Here is a 16,142-nt window from a genome sequence, read left to right on the forward strand (position 1 = left end):
TGAATTCACAGCAGAGTAAAAATAAAAATATTTAGTTTTTCAATAAACTTGATAGGTGTCAAGGGACACCCGAATGGGACGAAGTTATAAAATAAAATAATAATAAAAAAAAAACAAAAAAGAGAGAGGCAGAGAGAGAGAGAGAGAAACACGCGGTAGCGCACGGCTTACAACTATAGCATTCTTGCTCTAGTTGTAATATACCGACACTTTTGTATCATGTCGTTACAACTTTTTCCGTCTAGCCCCCTTTCGCAACGTGCGATGAGGAACTTCGTTCCAAAAACAACAGTACTAGGAAATCGGGTGACATATTTTATGTCAAAACATGGCTACTCACTTGGTGGCTCGTCGGCGGACGGCAGTTTGTTCTCCTTGTCCTGTTCCTTGTCGACCCATTCGCGCAGAGGACGGTTCACCTGCATGCAAGTAAAGGGCTACATGTTACAAGTGACATACGATCTAAACCCGCTTGGACTGGATACATACATCACTAGGTAGGTAATAGGTATGCGTTTGGCCAAGTTACTATCGGTAACTACGACGATGTTTGAGAAAAATATGCATTAATATCGTAAATTGTGCAAATAAACTTACAGCGAACGGTTCCCCTGCCTCCTGTATGACGTAGCCCTCTATGACGTGCGTCAGAATGTTCGGTTTCACCATCGCCTTGGGCAGCCCTTTGTCTGTTAACAAATTGTTCATATACAATAAATTGTTTTAAATTAATTGTAAAACTTCGTAATAATGATTTAAGAACACAACTATGCAAAATGTAATGTTTATCATGTATAGAAACGTACAGTTCTACAAGGATAGCTGTCTGCCAAAACCAGAATTAACGCCGTCATCTTGTAAAATGTTCAGAGACAGCTGTTTGTTCAGCGTACACGTTGTCAATGTCGTTTTAATGCAAAATATCCTTATAGCCTCTTATTAAACAGTGTCATGCCGCAGTGGCGCGCTCAAAGCAGAAATCAACTTCTACTTTCAAAAAAAAAAAAACACAAATTTTAGCCTAGTTTTGCTCTATAACGGTAAGGAACCCTACGTGCGCGATCCGACTCGCACTTGGCAGATATCTTGGCATTATTCCTCTCTCTTCCACATTCGTACTCGTACCGTGCGTCGCCTGTTGGTTGAGTTGAGGTCGAGTCGAGCACTGGGAGCTCTTGAACAGGCCCGAGCCGGACGACACGGGCGCCGTGATGGAGGGCGTCGTCGTGGACGTCGTCGAAGACGCCACTGTCGTCACCACCTGAATATAGAATATGAAAAAGAATATAGACCATGCAGCACTTGCTTCTGTGGCGGTACCCACAATTCGCCTAACAATCCTGCATCCCGCTATCGAAGTTTCGGAGAACGGCAAGATAATATATACAGTGCTCCCAAATTAATAATGTGTATGCAAATCTTCGCTAATTGTCGTAATCACGAAAACACCCGAATCTATGAAACGTAAGAGCCCCAAACAATGTACTTGCATTTTGTATATTATTCAAAGGAAAAAGAAGTAAATATCATATAGCTGGTGGCTGTCCGCTGTCGCCGGTCCGTCAATAAGTGCTATAACTCACCGGGAAGCCATCCAAGCAACGTCGAGCGCCTCTACGTCGGCGCAAATCGCTTTTTTCTGAAAGTTAAGTTTAAATACAGCGCTTTGCAGCGACGTTTTCCGACGCTCAGGAAATACGACCGTTACCGAAAAATTACGAAAATTTCTATGCGCATTATCACTTTGGGAGCAACAACGTCCGAAATGACATCAGTTGGGCTTCAGCCTGACCGAGCATGCTATCTCGCTCGGTCGGAAGATCTTCCTTTTCGGCCGCCACTCACATCGTTAAACTTTCACGATTGGCGGCCGAAAAGGAAGATCTTTCGACGTTTGTCGGGTCAGCTAGTATCGATACAGATACATGGATAACGCGATGTAGGTTACCTGTGGCGCTACTGGTGTGGTATGCTGGGCGCTGCTGGCGACCACTGACTGCGAAGTGACGACAGTGGACTCCGCGCTTGCGGTCACCGTCACCGACTTCGACGGAGAAGTCTTCGTGTCGCCGGCACTCGTGTCTGTGGAACAATCAACGGGTAAAAACAAGTGAAGTATATTATAGTACTATCAGAGAAGTTGATGCATAGGCAGATGGCGGACCAACGTAGTTTAGTCGAGTTATGTCAAATACAGCAGACAGATCACAGATCACGACTTACATTGAAATGACATAATCCGACCAAATGACGCAGATCCGTCAACTGCCTATGAATCAATTTCTTCGATGGTACCTAATAGGATTGCCTAGAATTTTCAAACAAAAATGATGACTGCCAACGATGGGATAGTTAGTCTTCTTTTAATATTTTTTAGGCTCTAACATTAACAGTTTTATCTTTTGGATAAAACAAAATGGTTCCCGTTACACCCGTTCTCCTTATATTGCATAAAGTTAATATACCTAGCGGAATAGGCAAACAAAGGCCTGAGCAAGAGAGATGTCACTATCAGTAACACTGCGTGGTAAAAAGAGACGTGTGACACATGACAGCAGCACTCTTTTTTTGACGTCTAGTCGGCACGTGCCGCACGTTGACAATTTAATCTCATAGAATTTATGTTCAATCATGCTTGTGTAAGTGTATACGTACACATATTTTTCACACAGATGAAAACCAATTTTGGTTTTGTTGACAGCTCGAGATTGTTGCTCTATTCCGCTAGGTATATTAACTTTATGATATATTATAAAAGGCAAGGACAAAGCATGTGTCCATTCCGTGAAAAACATTGCAGGGGTTATAAAAAAACGAATATTCACCAGCAGTAGAAGTGGTGGGGGCTGTGACGTCGGTGGTGACGGAAGTGGTGACAGTCGTGGTGACGGACGTGCTGGATATCGACGATGCCGCACCATCACCATCCTGTTGCGCCGCTTGCTGTTAACAAATAAGTGTCATTTAAAAAATGTTTGACTAATCCAGTCTTGCCAAAGTGGGCGATAACGCCCCGTTGTGGGCGCTGGAGGTCTAAAGTGTGGGACCCAGAAAAAAATTGTGTAGACGCTCGGAGGGTGATTTATTTCATCGGGATGAATTTTAAATTGAAACAATGGGGGTGCTAAAACATATTTTTTTCGCAAAGTGGGCAGTAGACAAAATAAGTTTGGGAACCCTGGACTAATCCATACTAATATTAAAAATGCAAAAGTGTGTCTGTCTGTCTGTCTGTAACCTCTTCACGTCCAAACATCTGAACCGATTTTGCTGAAATTTAACATGGATATACTTTGAGTCCCGGGAAAGAAAATATTTTCTCTTCCGCCTTTTTTTGGGTTCCGCCACCAAAAAGATTGAGAACCGCTGTCTTAAATGCTAAACGGCCGAAAAACTTTAGTTTCATTACTGTTAAAAATAAATACGGTATAGCACTATTTCACTAAATACAACATTTAAGTGTCTGAAACGGCGACAAAAACAAGTGGAAAATAATGTACCGTAGTCTGCATCTGTCCTTTGTCATCGTCTGTTTTCAGTTGCGTCACAATTTGCGGCTGGAGCAAGGAGTTCTGTACTGAGGTGATGAGGCCGACAGTACCCGGCGCTTGCAGCGTCAGTTGCGGGGAACTCAGGGTGTTCGCTGACACCTGTGTGGAAAAATAATGGTTTAAGTATTGTGACAATGTTGGCTCTAAGGCCGGTATAAATAGTCAGTACTTAAGATGCGACCCGGTGTCAAGACGCGGTTCGGCTCTGTGATTGGTCCAAATTTTGACAGCCAACCAATCACAGAGCCTGAACCGTGTCTTGAGACCGAGATGCATCTTGAGTACTGACTATTTATACCGGCCTAAGTGTCTAAACACACTAGGTCGAAAAACGCGGCGGAAGTTCGGCATGATTACGCCTGCAATGTATTTTAAATTACCGATGACACACCATGCCGAAATTATGTCGCGTTTTATTGTATGCGTTTGACATTGCTGACGTAATCATGCCGAACTTCGGCATGATGTGTTTAGAGTTTAGACACTAAGGGTCAGATTACACACACCGAGTAGAGTGGCCAGACAGTGCCCTTGGCTGAGCACATCCCTAATAAACATACCGGGTGCTAGGCCGGGAGCACTGTCTCTCGGTAGGTGTGATCATGATCACACCTACCGAGAGTTACTAAAACGCGAAAATACGGGTTATGCCATGGCATAACCCGTATTTTTAGTCGTTTCCTCGAAATTGCCTCCACTCGACTCGGGGTGTATGTGTATATTTGACATGCATATTATGTCAATATGGATTGTGAATACAGCTGCGTGATTGGTCCATTTTGACATAAATAAGCATAGGTATTAAATTTTCAAATCCAACTGTATTATTTTTATTACTTTTTGTTAGTTATATGCAGCTTTATTATAGATTACATAAGTAAATATGTATTTATATATATAAACATGCAACTGCTAAACTAAAAAGTAAGACATTTATAAGACTTTTACAATAAATAATAAATATAATAATTTATTATGCATAAAAAACATTCTACATAATGTAATACATCAATCGTAATAAAACCTGAATTACTAATTCTCTTAGAGTCTACGAATAATAAAAATTACATAAGAGTGTTGTTATTGAGTGAGAATATTTTGATCTCTCTCTGATAGTAATAGTAGTAGTAGTAATAGTAGTTTTATTAATAAAATCATGGAATTAGAACGTTAGAAAAGGCATTCCATATTTATTATCCAATTGTCAGCGCGAAACTGTGTCACCCTCGAAATGAGTGAGCTCACTCATCTGAGAGCAGTGTGCCTTAGGACGCGGTAACAGCCGGACGTGTTTAATTCATTAATTACCGCGTTGTTTTTCGCTACATTTCGCTCCAGAATGCCGTCGTGTGCTTTCCGACAGTGCAGTAACAAAACGAGGAATACAAATAAAGCCAAAGGTGTAAATATTTCACACGTAATTACTAAGATTTTATTAATATTTAAATTATTGTCTTCCATTTTAAGAGGAAAATCAAAGCGAAGCGTAAAATGAGCGAAAGAGAAAGTAGTATATGATGTTACTGTAAGACAAAAAAGGACGACAATATTTTCTCGATTCGATTAAAGCGTAAAATGATCGAAAGAGAAAGTAGTATATGCTATTACTGTAAGACAAAAAAGGACGACAATATTTTCTCGATACACATTTTGCATGCAAAAACATTGCTAAGTTTTGACGGTATACGTCGTATCTAAGTATTTTAATATCGTTGAATAAAATATAATATTAATTTCATGCATGTTACGACTAAATAAAGTCCGTAAGGCTAGATACCTAAGAATACAAGAATTTGTACCAACATACTAACATAGATGCTGTAGTTTGTAAATAAAATTATAATAAAATAAAATATAAAACAAAGGTTTATAGTAATAAGGACACCGAAAATACTACTAATTTAAAATATTAGGCATACACGATACTTTAAACTGTAGAATTGTACAGGTATCTTAACATCTAGAGATTGAGAAATAGAGGATAACAATATTCCATATTATGGCAATAAAATAAGCATTTATACAATTCTTGAGCTTTGAAGCATGCAGAACTGTTATTTTTACTGTGTACTTTATGAGTTTTAGATATGCAAAACCCTACTATTGCGTTTATGTAGCAAAACTGTATGAATCGAGTGAATATACGCAAGTGAACAATGAAATCTACTAAATTTTAATCACAAGATGGCGGATTTGTCAGGTCTGGCCGCCATTTTGTTCCAACATCATGCGTCGTTTACACTCGGCCACTGCGGCTGCCGGAAATGTTCCTCTGAATACTTCTGCGGCAGTAACGACGCGGGTGAGCGTTTACACTCAGTCCTTTACATGCTTGTCGCGTCGGGCAGCTGCAGCGGCGTGACGAGTGGCAGCGCGAGTAACTATTTACATGTTCGTGCTGCCCACTTCCTACTCAACAGAGCTAATAAACGACTCATCAGTGTGTTCGAGACAGACGCAATAGCAAAGCATCGCAACAGACCGTGAAAATTATTTCCCTCGGAGTCTCTATGCGACCCTGCTGACGTTAGCGTAAAGGTGATCGCACATTTATCAGCACGAACGCGGCGCATTTTAGAATTCGTTGTATGAAAAGATGTGAAACCTCGCACATTCGTCCGCACTGTACACGTGAACAGTACACCGTACGGTGCTGATAAATATCCGATCAGCTTTAGGGTCCTACCAGAGGCAAAATAACTCCAAACGGCCCGTAAAACCCACAAAGTAATTCCTACAATGTCTACCTCGTGTTGTAACAACGCTGGCGACAGTTGCAAGAGCGGTGTGCTCAGCAGTGAAGTCCCATCGAGTGTCAGTCCAGACTGCCATTTCATATTACGATAATATACGTACAAACATTTTAAATACATAATAATTTTGATTAAAAATATAGCTTAAATGTGAAGTAAATATACGTACGAGTAGAACATAAAAAGAGATGAATATCGTATAAATCAGATGAAACCTATGAATAATTTAAATAAATAAATAATATTTAATAAAACAATAATATGATCCAAATGCTCACTACCACTGAAAAGATAACACACGGCACACAATATCAGTAAGCTTGGCAGAATATAAAAGCATAATATTTGAGTGATTATGTTCATAACGCCAATCCTATCTTTTGTTTCTAATATGCTATATTATCATGTGTGTACTAAACTTATTACAAGCTAGTAAGTTTTTAGAATTTAAACTACTTAATATAATATTGCTGTAGTCATATACCACTTCATTTTAAACAATCGTATCCTAACTGCATATGAATCTGATATAAAACTCAAAGGTGACTGACTGATTGACATAGTGATCTATCAACGCACAGCCCAAACCACTGGACGGATCGGGCTGAAATTTGGCATTCGGGTAGATGTTATAACGTAGGCATCCGCTAAGAAAGGATTTTGATAAATTCCAACCCCAAGGGGTTCAAATAGGGGATGAAAGTTTGTATGTAATAATACTTCTTAACGCGAGCGAAGCCGCGGGCCAAAGCTCGTTAAATTATAAAACTAATTTGGAATCTGTTACCTTAACACCAACGCTAGTTATTATTGCACAAGCATTATGTTATTGGAGTCCGAAGTTAGTGCACTACATTTCGTGGCAGACTTCACACAGTGAAGGTACCGTTCTAATCAGTGCGGCAAGCGACCGAGACCGACAAACATTCAAATGAAATGCCACTTTATGACATACTAGGCCAGGCACACGTGCCAGAAGTGGCACGCGACATAAAATTTTGAGCACGCTATTGATCACAAAATTATAATTCTACAAAAGTGGCAAGTTAGGCTTAGGGTATAATATTTTTAATACGCGGATTACAATGAAAAATATTACATCACTAAAGAATTCTTCAGAAAAGTGACATATTGATAAGAAAAGATCCGCCATCCCTGTACTAGGCTATAGGTTTCATGTTGTTCTACGCCACAGCAAAGCAGCGGCGGCATGGGTTGCTATACCAAAGTCGGTAGAAAATGAATTCAGCCTAGTCGCCTTGATCATTACAAAATTACTCGTCAGTCGTCAGACGTCAGTGAACAACTAATTTGACAATAAGTTTGAAAGGCGAGCGCCTTCAATCTTATCTTATATCTTTAAACGAGCAATTCTTGTATATTTATATAATTGGAATTCAGTATATAGGTGGTTTCGGGGGCGATAAATCGATCTAGCTAGGAATCATTTTTAGAAAATGTTATTTTCATCGAATACCGAGCAAAGCTCGGTCAAATAGCTAGTATTAATAATTGGCCCTATACGGCCAATAATATTGGACATCACGTATTGCACAATAAAATTGACCGTCTAGGTGCTCGCAAATATAAAAAAAAATTACCGTTTGTAATGGCGTCGAATGGTTCAAATTGGATTGTTGCACCGCCATACCCACTGAAGTTTGGACTAGACTGTTGCCGACCAACTGGAAACGCAAATTATGTTGTTATGTATGAATAAATAATAAGTAATAACTAGTGAAAATGTAACTTCAGCTCCTACAGTAGGTCCTTTTTAACCTCTCATATCCAGACAAATTTTAGATGAAATATTTCTTTGGGCTTTCTAATAAACAAAATATAGACAGACATAACATCGCTACTTGTAAATAAAATTTACCTGCGGCTGCTGTTGTAAGGTCTGCACTTGCGACATCGACGAGTTCTGCGCTTGCTGACTCGTATTTATCTGACCAACCAGAGTACCCGCTTGGCCGATACCACCCAACTGAAATATAAATTGCTATCTATAAAATATTTTACTTTACCTCCCTTACTAATAAAAATATTTACGCCTTACTCTTCAATGTCCGCTGTCTTCATATCATGGGACGTTATCAATGTACCAAAAAAAGACAAGTAGATCTAGTGAAAATATTTTTATTTGGAAGGGTAAAAGTCCAAATAAAGTATCATTACTTTATTTGGACTTTTACCCTTACAAATAAAAATATTTTCACTAGATCTACTTGTCTTTTTTTGGTAGATTGATAACGTTTTCGATGTTTTCGGTAATATCATTGGCCACCAGAGGGACGGACGGTGTCACGGCAGACACTTTCGTGTCAAATGTCGTGTCACACCATAAAGTTAATATACCTAGCGGAATAGAGAAATAAAGAGCTGAGTAAGCGAGATGATACTGTCAGTAACACTGCGTGGTAAATAGAGACATGATAAATGATAGCAAACCCTTTTTTCATCTGTTTTGACAGTCGGGCTGCACTTATCGGCACTATGACAATTTGAGCTCTAAGAAAATGTATGTAGGGACATCATTTTCACGAACACGTAAACAGATTTGTACACACAGATGAAATTCAATTTTGGTTTCGTTTAACAGCTCCGGATTGTTTCTCTACTCCGCTAGGTATAAAGGGTTTTACAATAGGGACTTGACAATTTCGAATTTAGTTTGTGGACGCACCCTTTCACTTAACATCGAACTGTTACTTCTGTCTGTTCTGTCTGTCTGTCTCCAGGCTGTATCGCCTGGAGACAGACAGACGGACAGACAACGAAGTCTTAGTAATAGGGTCCCGTTTTTACCCTTTGGGTACGTTCGCGCTCCGTCTCACGCGCCTGCCCATACTATTTTTCATTTATACACACGCGAGCATACGCCCGCGCGATTTTTAGCGTTGGCCCTTAGTCTTTGACCATAAACAAAACATGTAACATAAAACTTACCGGATGAATCTGTTGTACCATCGATATGGTCTGCGGCATTCCAGACATGGGCAGCGTCTGCGAAACTGATCCGACCGGTAACGTGCCTTGTTGCATTCCCAATGTCAGGCCTACAATGAACACATTAATAATTTGTTGTATTTCCTATCTGGATGTACGCAGAAAACCTTATGAAACAGTCGATTTGCATTTTACTTTCGCGTTAATCTATTTTTTTTTATATTCTAAACGAGGCGATCTTGTGTATTTACACGTCTCGATCAGTTTGCCCAGAAAGGCTGCAAGTATTTCCTTATGATTTAGTTAGTATGGAACCCTCAATGAAAAAATAATTGTAACTGGTTCTTATCACTGGAAAACTGGAATTATTAAAAAAAAATTCTATAGTTCAATAAGCTAGATCAAGTAAAAAAAATGTTATAATAATAATATCTATGGACGCTTTCCACCACGTCAGTCTGGTCTCGTGCTGAGTACCTGAAGGACTTGTGTTCTGTAACACCATAAAACGGAAACGTATTTAAAAACGCTCACAACGCGCTCAACCACTGAGTCACAGAGGTCGTTACAATACAGGGACTATATTTTTGACTAACGCGTATATTATACATATTATGTTTAATCACCTTGTTGTTGATAATGCTGAACCATTTGTTGCGTTTGTTGCTGTTGTTGGTGGATAAGTTGCTGTTGCTGCTGCTGTTGTTGCTGTTGTTGTTGTTGCTGCTGGATTTATACATGGACAATATTATTTAAAAAAAAAACTTAGAAAAAATATTTATACAAAACTACTAATTCTAATTTCTACTTTCAACAATTTCAAATTATTGCTATGTTCGTTCGTAACGTATAGTTCCATCTTTTTCATACGTTTGAAAAACGATTGAGTATGTAGTTGAGTTGAGTATTGTAGTATGTAGTTAGAGTAGTTATTCTACTAACTTTATCACATACTGAGGAAAGAGAAATTAAATGGATTTTTATAGGACTGCAGACTAGGCGCTAACTTTAATTAGGGTATTTTATATCTTTTCTTTTTCATGTATTTAATCAGTTTTGGCGCGAGTTAATGTTGCATTTTAATTTTAATTATAACCTTATAATATGAACATCTTGTTACTTTCTTACTATAGTCGGGTCATCGTGTTAAAAAAATGTTAAATTTAAAAGAGAATAAAAGGTGTCATTACAAGGATCACCTGCATGGCCTGCTGCTGCAACATCTGCTGCTGCATATTCTTGCTCGCGAGCTGCTTGTCCTGCACGTTGCTGATCTGTGTCATTTGACCGCTCGCGTTCATCAGCAGAAGCCTAAAAAGTTGAAAATATCGTTTATTTTGTACTAAATGGGTTTAGGCTAGAGATGTGCCGATCATGACTTTGGCCGACTAGCCGACTAGCCGATTAGTCGGCTGCAAAGAAGCCGACTAATCGGCCGACTAGTCGGCCTAGCCGATCATGGTTTCAGAAGAGTCCGTAACGCTTTTTTTAAGTAAGCGGGTAAGTCACACGCCGCCTGCGAAAGTGTCGGATCGTGTCATGTTCTTCGCGTACGTTACTTTTTTTGTAAGTTCTGCACATCTCTAGTTTAGGCGTTAAAATATTCAAGAACATAATATGTAAACTTGCGAAAGACAATGCAAAGTGTCAGTTTTTATCAAATGTTAAGGCGAAAAAGGGAAACAATTAAGTACGCAGGTATAGGTTTGCGTCCGCATTTGCGTGTACGTGCAACACCGAAGTTTCGATTGCTTTCATTTTAGAAATACTTTACAATAGTTGTTTATAATTTAAACAACAAAATAAAATGTTGGCAATACTAGTCAACTTTATACAACAATAAAAAGCGCGTTTGGAACTTACGACTTAGGATGTGGTATTTGATGTTGCATCTTGTTGGTCTGATTGGCGGCATCTTGTTTTGAGGTTGGAGCCGGCGATCTAACACCAGGTTTGCCACGCTGCTTTGCCTGTAAGAGATCAAATAGTAAAACTATATATTAATGGCCTGTTTCACCACTTCCTGATGAGTGCCGAATAGGCTATCCACCACTTAACTTGACAGATAAATAATGGAGAATCTATCAGAAAGTGGTGAAACAGGCCCTAAATTAAAAATGAATTTTAAATTTTGTTTAGTCTCGCTATAAAACGAGAATGGCTGAACCGATTTGTGTAATTTTAGTCTTTAAGTAATCGTAGAAGTCCAGAGATGGTTTATAGGTGACACAAAGTTCGCCGGGACACCGAGTTGTTGTACATTTACTCTTTTTATTATCTCTTCAAGAGGATGCTAATTTCAGGGTTTAGTAACAGTCTAACTTGGCATCCATTATACGATCACACAAGCGACAGTCAATTCCGTCAAACATGAATTATGTTTGACCGATGTTGACTGGATGATGGAGGATGGACTGATGAATGGTATTAGACGGTCACTCAATTCTCTTCAGTTTTATGTCAGTCAAAGCCAAAATTTTCAAAGGTACCGTTTATAATTTTTAGATATAGATAAGGTTTCTAAATTTTTTCCTATTTTGTCAGATGTGACAACACTCACTCAAAATACGTGACCGATGGTTCCATGAAGCAAAAATCAAGATATCCAGATTTTCGTCAATCAACTTCACGCAACCATCAGTCACTCCATTACACGAAAGGTAATGCATCAGTCACAGTCATGACTGTGGTAAACCTGACAGCAAAACCTACCGTGTAATGTTTGCCATAGGAGAGCGCACGACTCGGGTCGTATCAGTCCAACAGTCACCATCAGTCAAACATAATTCATGATTGACGGAATTGACTGTCGCTTGTATGATCGTATAATGGATGCCTATAAGGTGGCTACATTGTGTTTTTACCAAGGGTGACATTATTACGTCTTTATATGCTACTTCAATTTTTAATTGAAGGACTTAATTTCTTCTCACCTGATTTTGTGCTTGATTGGCATTCGTCTGGGTGGACACAGACGATGCTGGTCTTATGCCACCAGAGGGGAGTATATTCGATAGCGGTCTTGGCGTCTTCGTCATCCCGTCGGTCGACGCCCGAGGCTTCGCGTTCGTTCCCGTCGAGCACGCAACGCTTGCATCTGTGGTAATACATACTCTTATACAGGGTGTAACAAAACAAAGTGTTAATATTTAGGGTGTACACGTGTCCCTTATATTAAAGAACTGACAGTGAAAGTAGCAGCGCTGAAAAGAGTTTTTTTTTTTAACTTTTGTATCGGCTAGCGCCAGCGTCATTAGCCCATACAAAATTGAAAAACTTACTCTTTTAGCGCTGCCACTTCCACAGTGAAATCTATACAAATATCTTTCTATACACTTTACACTTAGCAAATCGCTTTAGCAACCATCGCAAGGCTTACATATACCATTCGCGCACATATTATACATAAGATAAGAATATACTAACTGTTGTGCTGCTGTACGTTATTCTGTGGCGAGTGTTGTATGAACATCGATGGCGGGGCATCCGGCTGAGTGCCCCGGATGAATATCGGGTTGGGGGCAAGCAGGCCCCCAGCCGGTAGAGCCCCCGCCTGCAGGCCGCCGGTCCACACTTGAGGCAGGGCCCCCGATATCTGCCAGGGCGCAAACTGCATCGTCTGACCACCAGTCTGCAATGATGTTACTTTGCTGTAATTTGATCACTTCGCAAGAATAATACGGATTATAATTATTAATGATGCATGATTCGTAATGTATGATAAAAAGATTTTAAATTTAAAATATTCAATTTTTAAGACTAAGTATTTATCTTATGATTATTTTTTTCCTATTGAATAAATTCTTTTTTTTTCTAGAGGCTAAATACATATAAAATATTCGTAGTATCTGTAAAAAATACATATTGATTCAAATGATAAATAAAGTACATATTATTATTACAATAATAATAATAATAGTAGTAATTAATGGTGTTAAAATAAAATATAGTAAGGTTATTTCTTTCATGTCATGTCATCATGTCATTATATTATGTTAAAAAAGTATGAACATATTAACATACAATAACATTAAAATTTTAAACACAAAACGTATTAAACTGTCAAGAACACAAATAAATTAAAACAACAGAGAAAAGATAAAAAAATTCGCCGCGCATGTGAAAAAAACTTCGCAAACATTTTCATAACATCGAGTATACAATGAAAAAGGAAAAAAGTGCTCATTGTTTAGTTTGTAGGTGTGAGACGTAGGACAATAGGTGTGGACTGTTGTATTTGGAACAGGAAACTAGGCGAGCCTAGCGTACTATTTCGCTGAATTGAAACTATTGTAACCTCAACAGTATTGTCGCTGATACTAGTAGCTGCTATTCTGACAAACTTTACATATTTCAACCTTATTGAAATAATAATAAGAACAAAATATGGGACATCTGTTTTAAGTTATTTTACCTCTGATATTATCTCTATTGCTGCGAAATAAGCCTCATTTTTACAGAAACTCCAAGGTAAAATATGTACTGTAGAAACTATAATATGTAACGCGATAGTTCTATATTATGTTTTCATGCCTGCACTTCGGAGCGGCAGCGTGAATTTTTCATAAAAGTGTGCTAACAACTTCAGACTGTATAATGGAAATGGAAACATACTCAGCAAATAAAGAAGGAAACATGACTAGTGGTTGAATTACTGAACAAAACTTATATTTTATGACAAAGAGGGCTTGTTCCATCCTCGTTTAATCAGTCAAGTTTACCCACATCTTTTGTCCCTTATTTTATAAGTAACTAACTATTCTTACAGCCTTATGTAACTATTCGGTACTTATAAGACTTTAAGACAGGCCCCAAAATTATAATACCTATATGCCCGTCAATATTAAAAAATGCCACACTTGGACTTTGGTATACAGATGTTATAGTTATACAATGTTTTGGCCTTTTTTTAATATTAAGGATTTTAGAAAATAACTTGACAGACTATAGTCAGGACAATTTAAGGTGGCACCAGAGGCTATTGACCTCTCTAGTCTAGGAGCTATGTGAAAAATACTCGCACTGCATTCTGTTAACTTAAGAATAAAATTGAATTCTTGTAAAGAAACAGACTTATTATAATATTTTCATCGGAAAACGCCTTGATTACCTCTTCGTATGATAATCTCCAACTATTTATGAGTTTGAAGTGATATAATTCATACTGTGTTCACATCGTGTGTGCGAAATACGATATCACTCTTAGACTAGAAACATCTGTCACTTCATTGTCTATCGCGGTTTGTTACCGTTTATACAGAAAATGACAAGTTCTTTGACAAGACCGCTACAGACAGAATTCCGCGATTTGAGAATAGGAAAAATAATTTTAATATATATATTTTTTTAAATAAAATTAAAACATGCATAACATAAAGTTTTGATTAATCGCACAAAAGCACATTTTGATGAAAAATTAAAACCCCATAAAATATGTGTTTCATACGTCTTGTGATATCAAGTTATCAACTGATTTGTATCTTCTAAATAATATAATATATGAGGACTGAGATTGTTATTGATTGTTGACGTAAGATATAAGTGGTTTTTAATATTTTTATTAATTGTCACTTCTTAGGACCTGCCCGCACTAAGAATTTTCACCGCTAATATTTATTCTCACGAATTTATTAATAGAAAATTTTCCGACCGCAGTGAGGATAATTATAAGATTCAATGTGTTACAGAATTGCAGGAAAAAATTCGTGCCGTTAAAATTCGCAGTGCGGACAGGGCCTAAGTCTCTATCTATATAGATATATAATATGTTTTTATATAAGAGTACAGTCTTTAACTTTACTATAGGATAATTCCTAGATTTGTTGTTTCTTTAGTTTAAGGAATGTAGGTATGTAATCAATAATCATTATCCCCTTTATTAATAAAAACATCTGTACAGCGTACATACGTTATGGTTATTCAACGTTTGTCCTTGTCTGACACGTGAGAAAAAAAACACAGACAAAGACAAAACACTACCTCTATAAAGTTTATAAATACACAGTGCAGATATTACTAAATTTTAATATAAATTTTAATATTAATAATATTAAAATCGCATTAGCGTTAGGGGCGTATTTAGATTCATTCGGATTTAATCACGCAATCGATTTGGAATTATTAACAACAGACATATTATATGACAAATTGATATCACGTCTTACAGATGTACAAGTATGTTTTAACAAGCGATATTGTTATGTGGTCTTCGAAGTGAAACGATCACAAAATAAGCTGTTTCAACTTTCACTGATATTTTACAGTAGGTATGGCGGTTAGTTCTAATTTCAGCTAAGAGCTAATATGAGTACATCCTTGCAGGATTGTATTCATTACACATCGTTAATAATTTGGCCATCGCGCGCTCAAACTCTCAGAACTCTAAGAACGCCTTTAAACAATTTACAATCACACAAAATTGATGAGATATAGAGTTCATGAAATGATGTCACGCTTAAAATATGAAAACATTACAAACCTGCAGTGGGCTGATGATCTGCGCTTGCGGCTGCTGGCCCAGCACCGGTTGGGAGACTTGGACGCATTGGGCTTGGACGGGTAACGCTTGGGCTCCACCGCCAACCTTCGCACCGGTCACTTTACCACCGCTCATCACCTGGACAGGGAGATTTTTTTGAACTGACGGGAAAAAAAGATCTACAGCCGAACTTAGAACCTTTTTTTTTTGGAAGTTGGTTAAAAAGGACGTTGGGCTATAATTGGTTTTTATTATTCGTAGGCTATAATAGAGGATTAAGTGTCATGATTGCCACCGCGTTTGGGTAACTATCTAGTACATTACGAAAATACAAAAACAAAATATATCGACACATTCGTTTCACCTGTAATTTTCCATCATGGCCCATAGCTGTGCTCATAGTTAAGAGGC

At 38.1% G+C, this 16,142-nt stretch overlaps 1 protein-coding gene across 2 annotated transcripts in view; it reads right to left on the minus strand.

The window, feature by feature from the left end:
• Positions 1-16,142, minus strand: part of LOC121738563 (putative mediator of RNA polymerase II transcription subunit 12) — a 43,324-nt gene that overhangs the window by 2,900 nt on the left and 24,282 nt on the right. The window contains exons 11-25 of one of the 2 annotated variants that reach the window (XM_042130718.1): positions 15,732-15,869; positions 12,680-12,884; positions 12,187-12,350; positions 11,117-11,223; positions 10,453-10,564; positions 9,880-9,979; positions 9,254-9,363; positions 8,184-8,291; positions 7,906-7,989; positions 3,501-3,650; positions 2,826-2,943; positions 1,949-2,082; positions 1,126-1,261; positions 598-689; positions 341-419 (exon numbers count right to left, since the gene is read on the minus strand). In XM_042130718.1, coding sequence (XP_041986652.1) covers positions 341-419; positions 598-689; positions 1,126-1,261; positions 1,949-2,082; positions 2,826-2,943; positions 3,501-3,650; positions 7,906-7,989; positions 8,184-8,291; positions 9,254-9,363; positions 9,880-9,979; positions 10,453-10,564; positions 11,117-11,223; positions 12,187-12,350; positions 12,680-12,884; positions 15,732-15,869 — 1,837 coding nt within the window. Of the gene's footprint in view, positions 1-340; positions 438-597; positions 690-1,125; positions 1,262-1,948; positions 2,083-2,825; positions 2,944-3,500; positions 3,651-7,905; positions 7,990-8,183; positions 8,292-9,253; positions 9,364-9,879; positions 9,980-10,452; positions 10,565-11,116; positions 11,224-12,186; positions 12,351-12,679; positions 12,885-15,731; positions 15,870-16,142 lie in introns of both variants that reach the window. The other variant, XM_042130717.1, reaches the window with a different exon arrangement.

This window comes from Aricia agestis, chromosome Z (genome assembly GCF_905147365.1).
Source record: "Aricia agestis chromosome Z, ilAriAges1.1, whole genome shotgun sequence".
Lineage (NCBI taxonomy): Eukaryota > Metazoa > Arthropoda > Insecta > Lepidoptera > Lycaenidae > Aricia > Aricia agestis.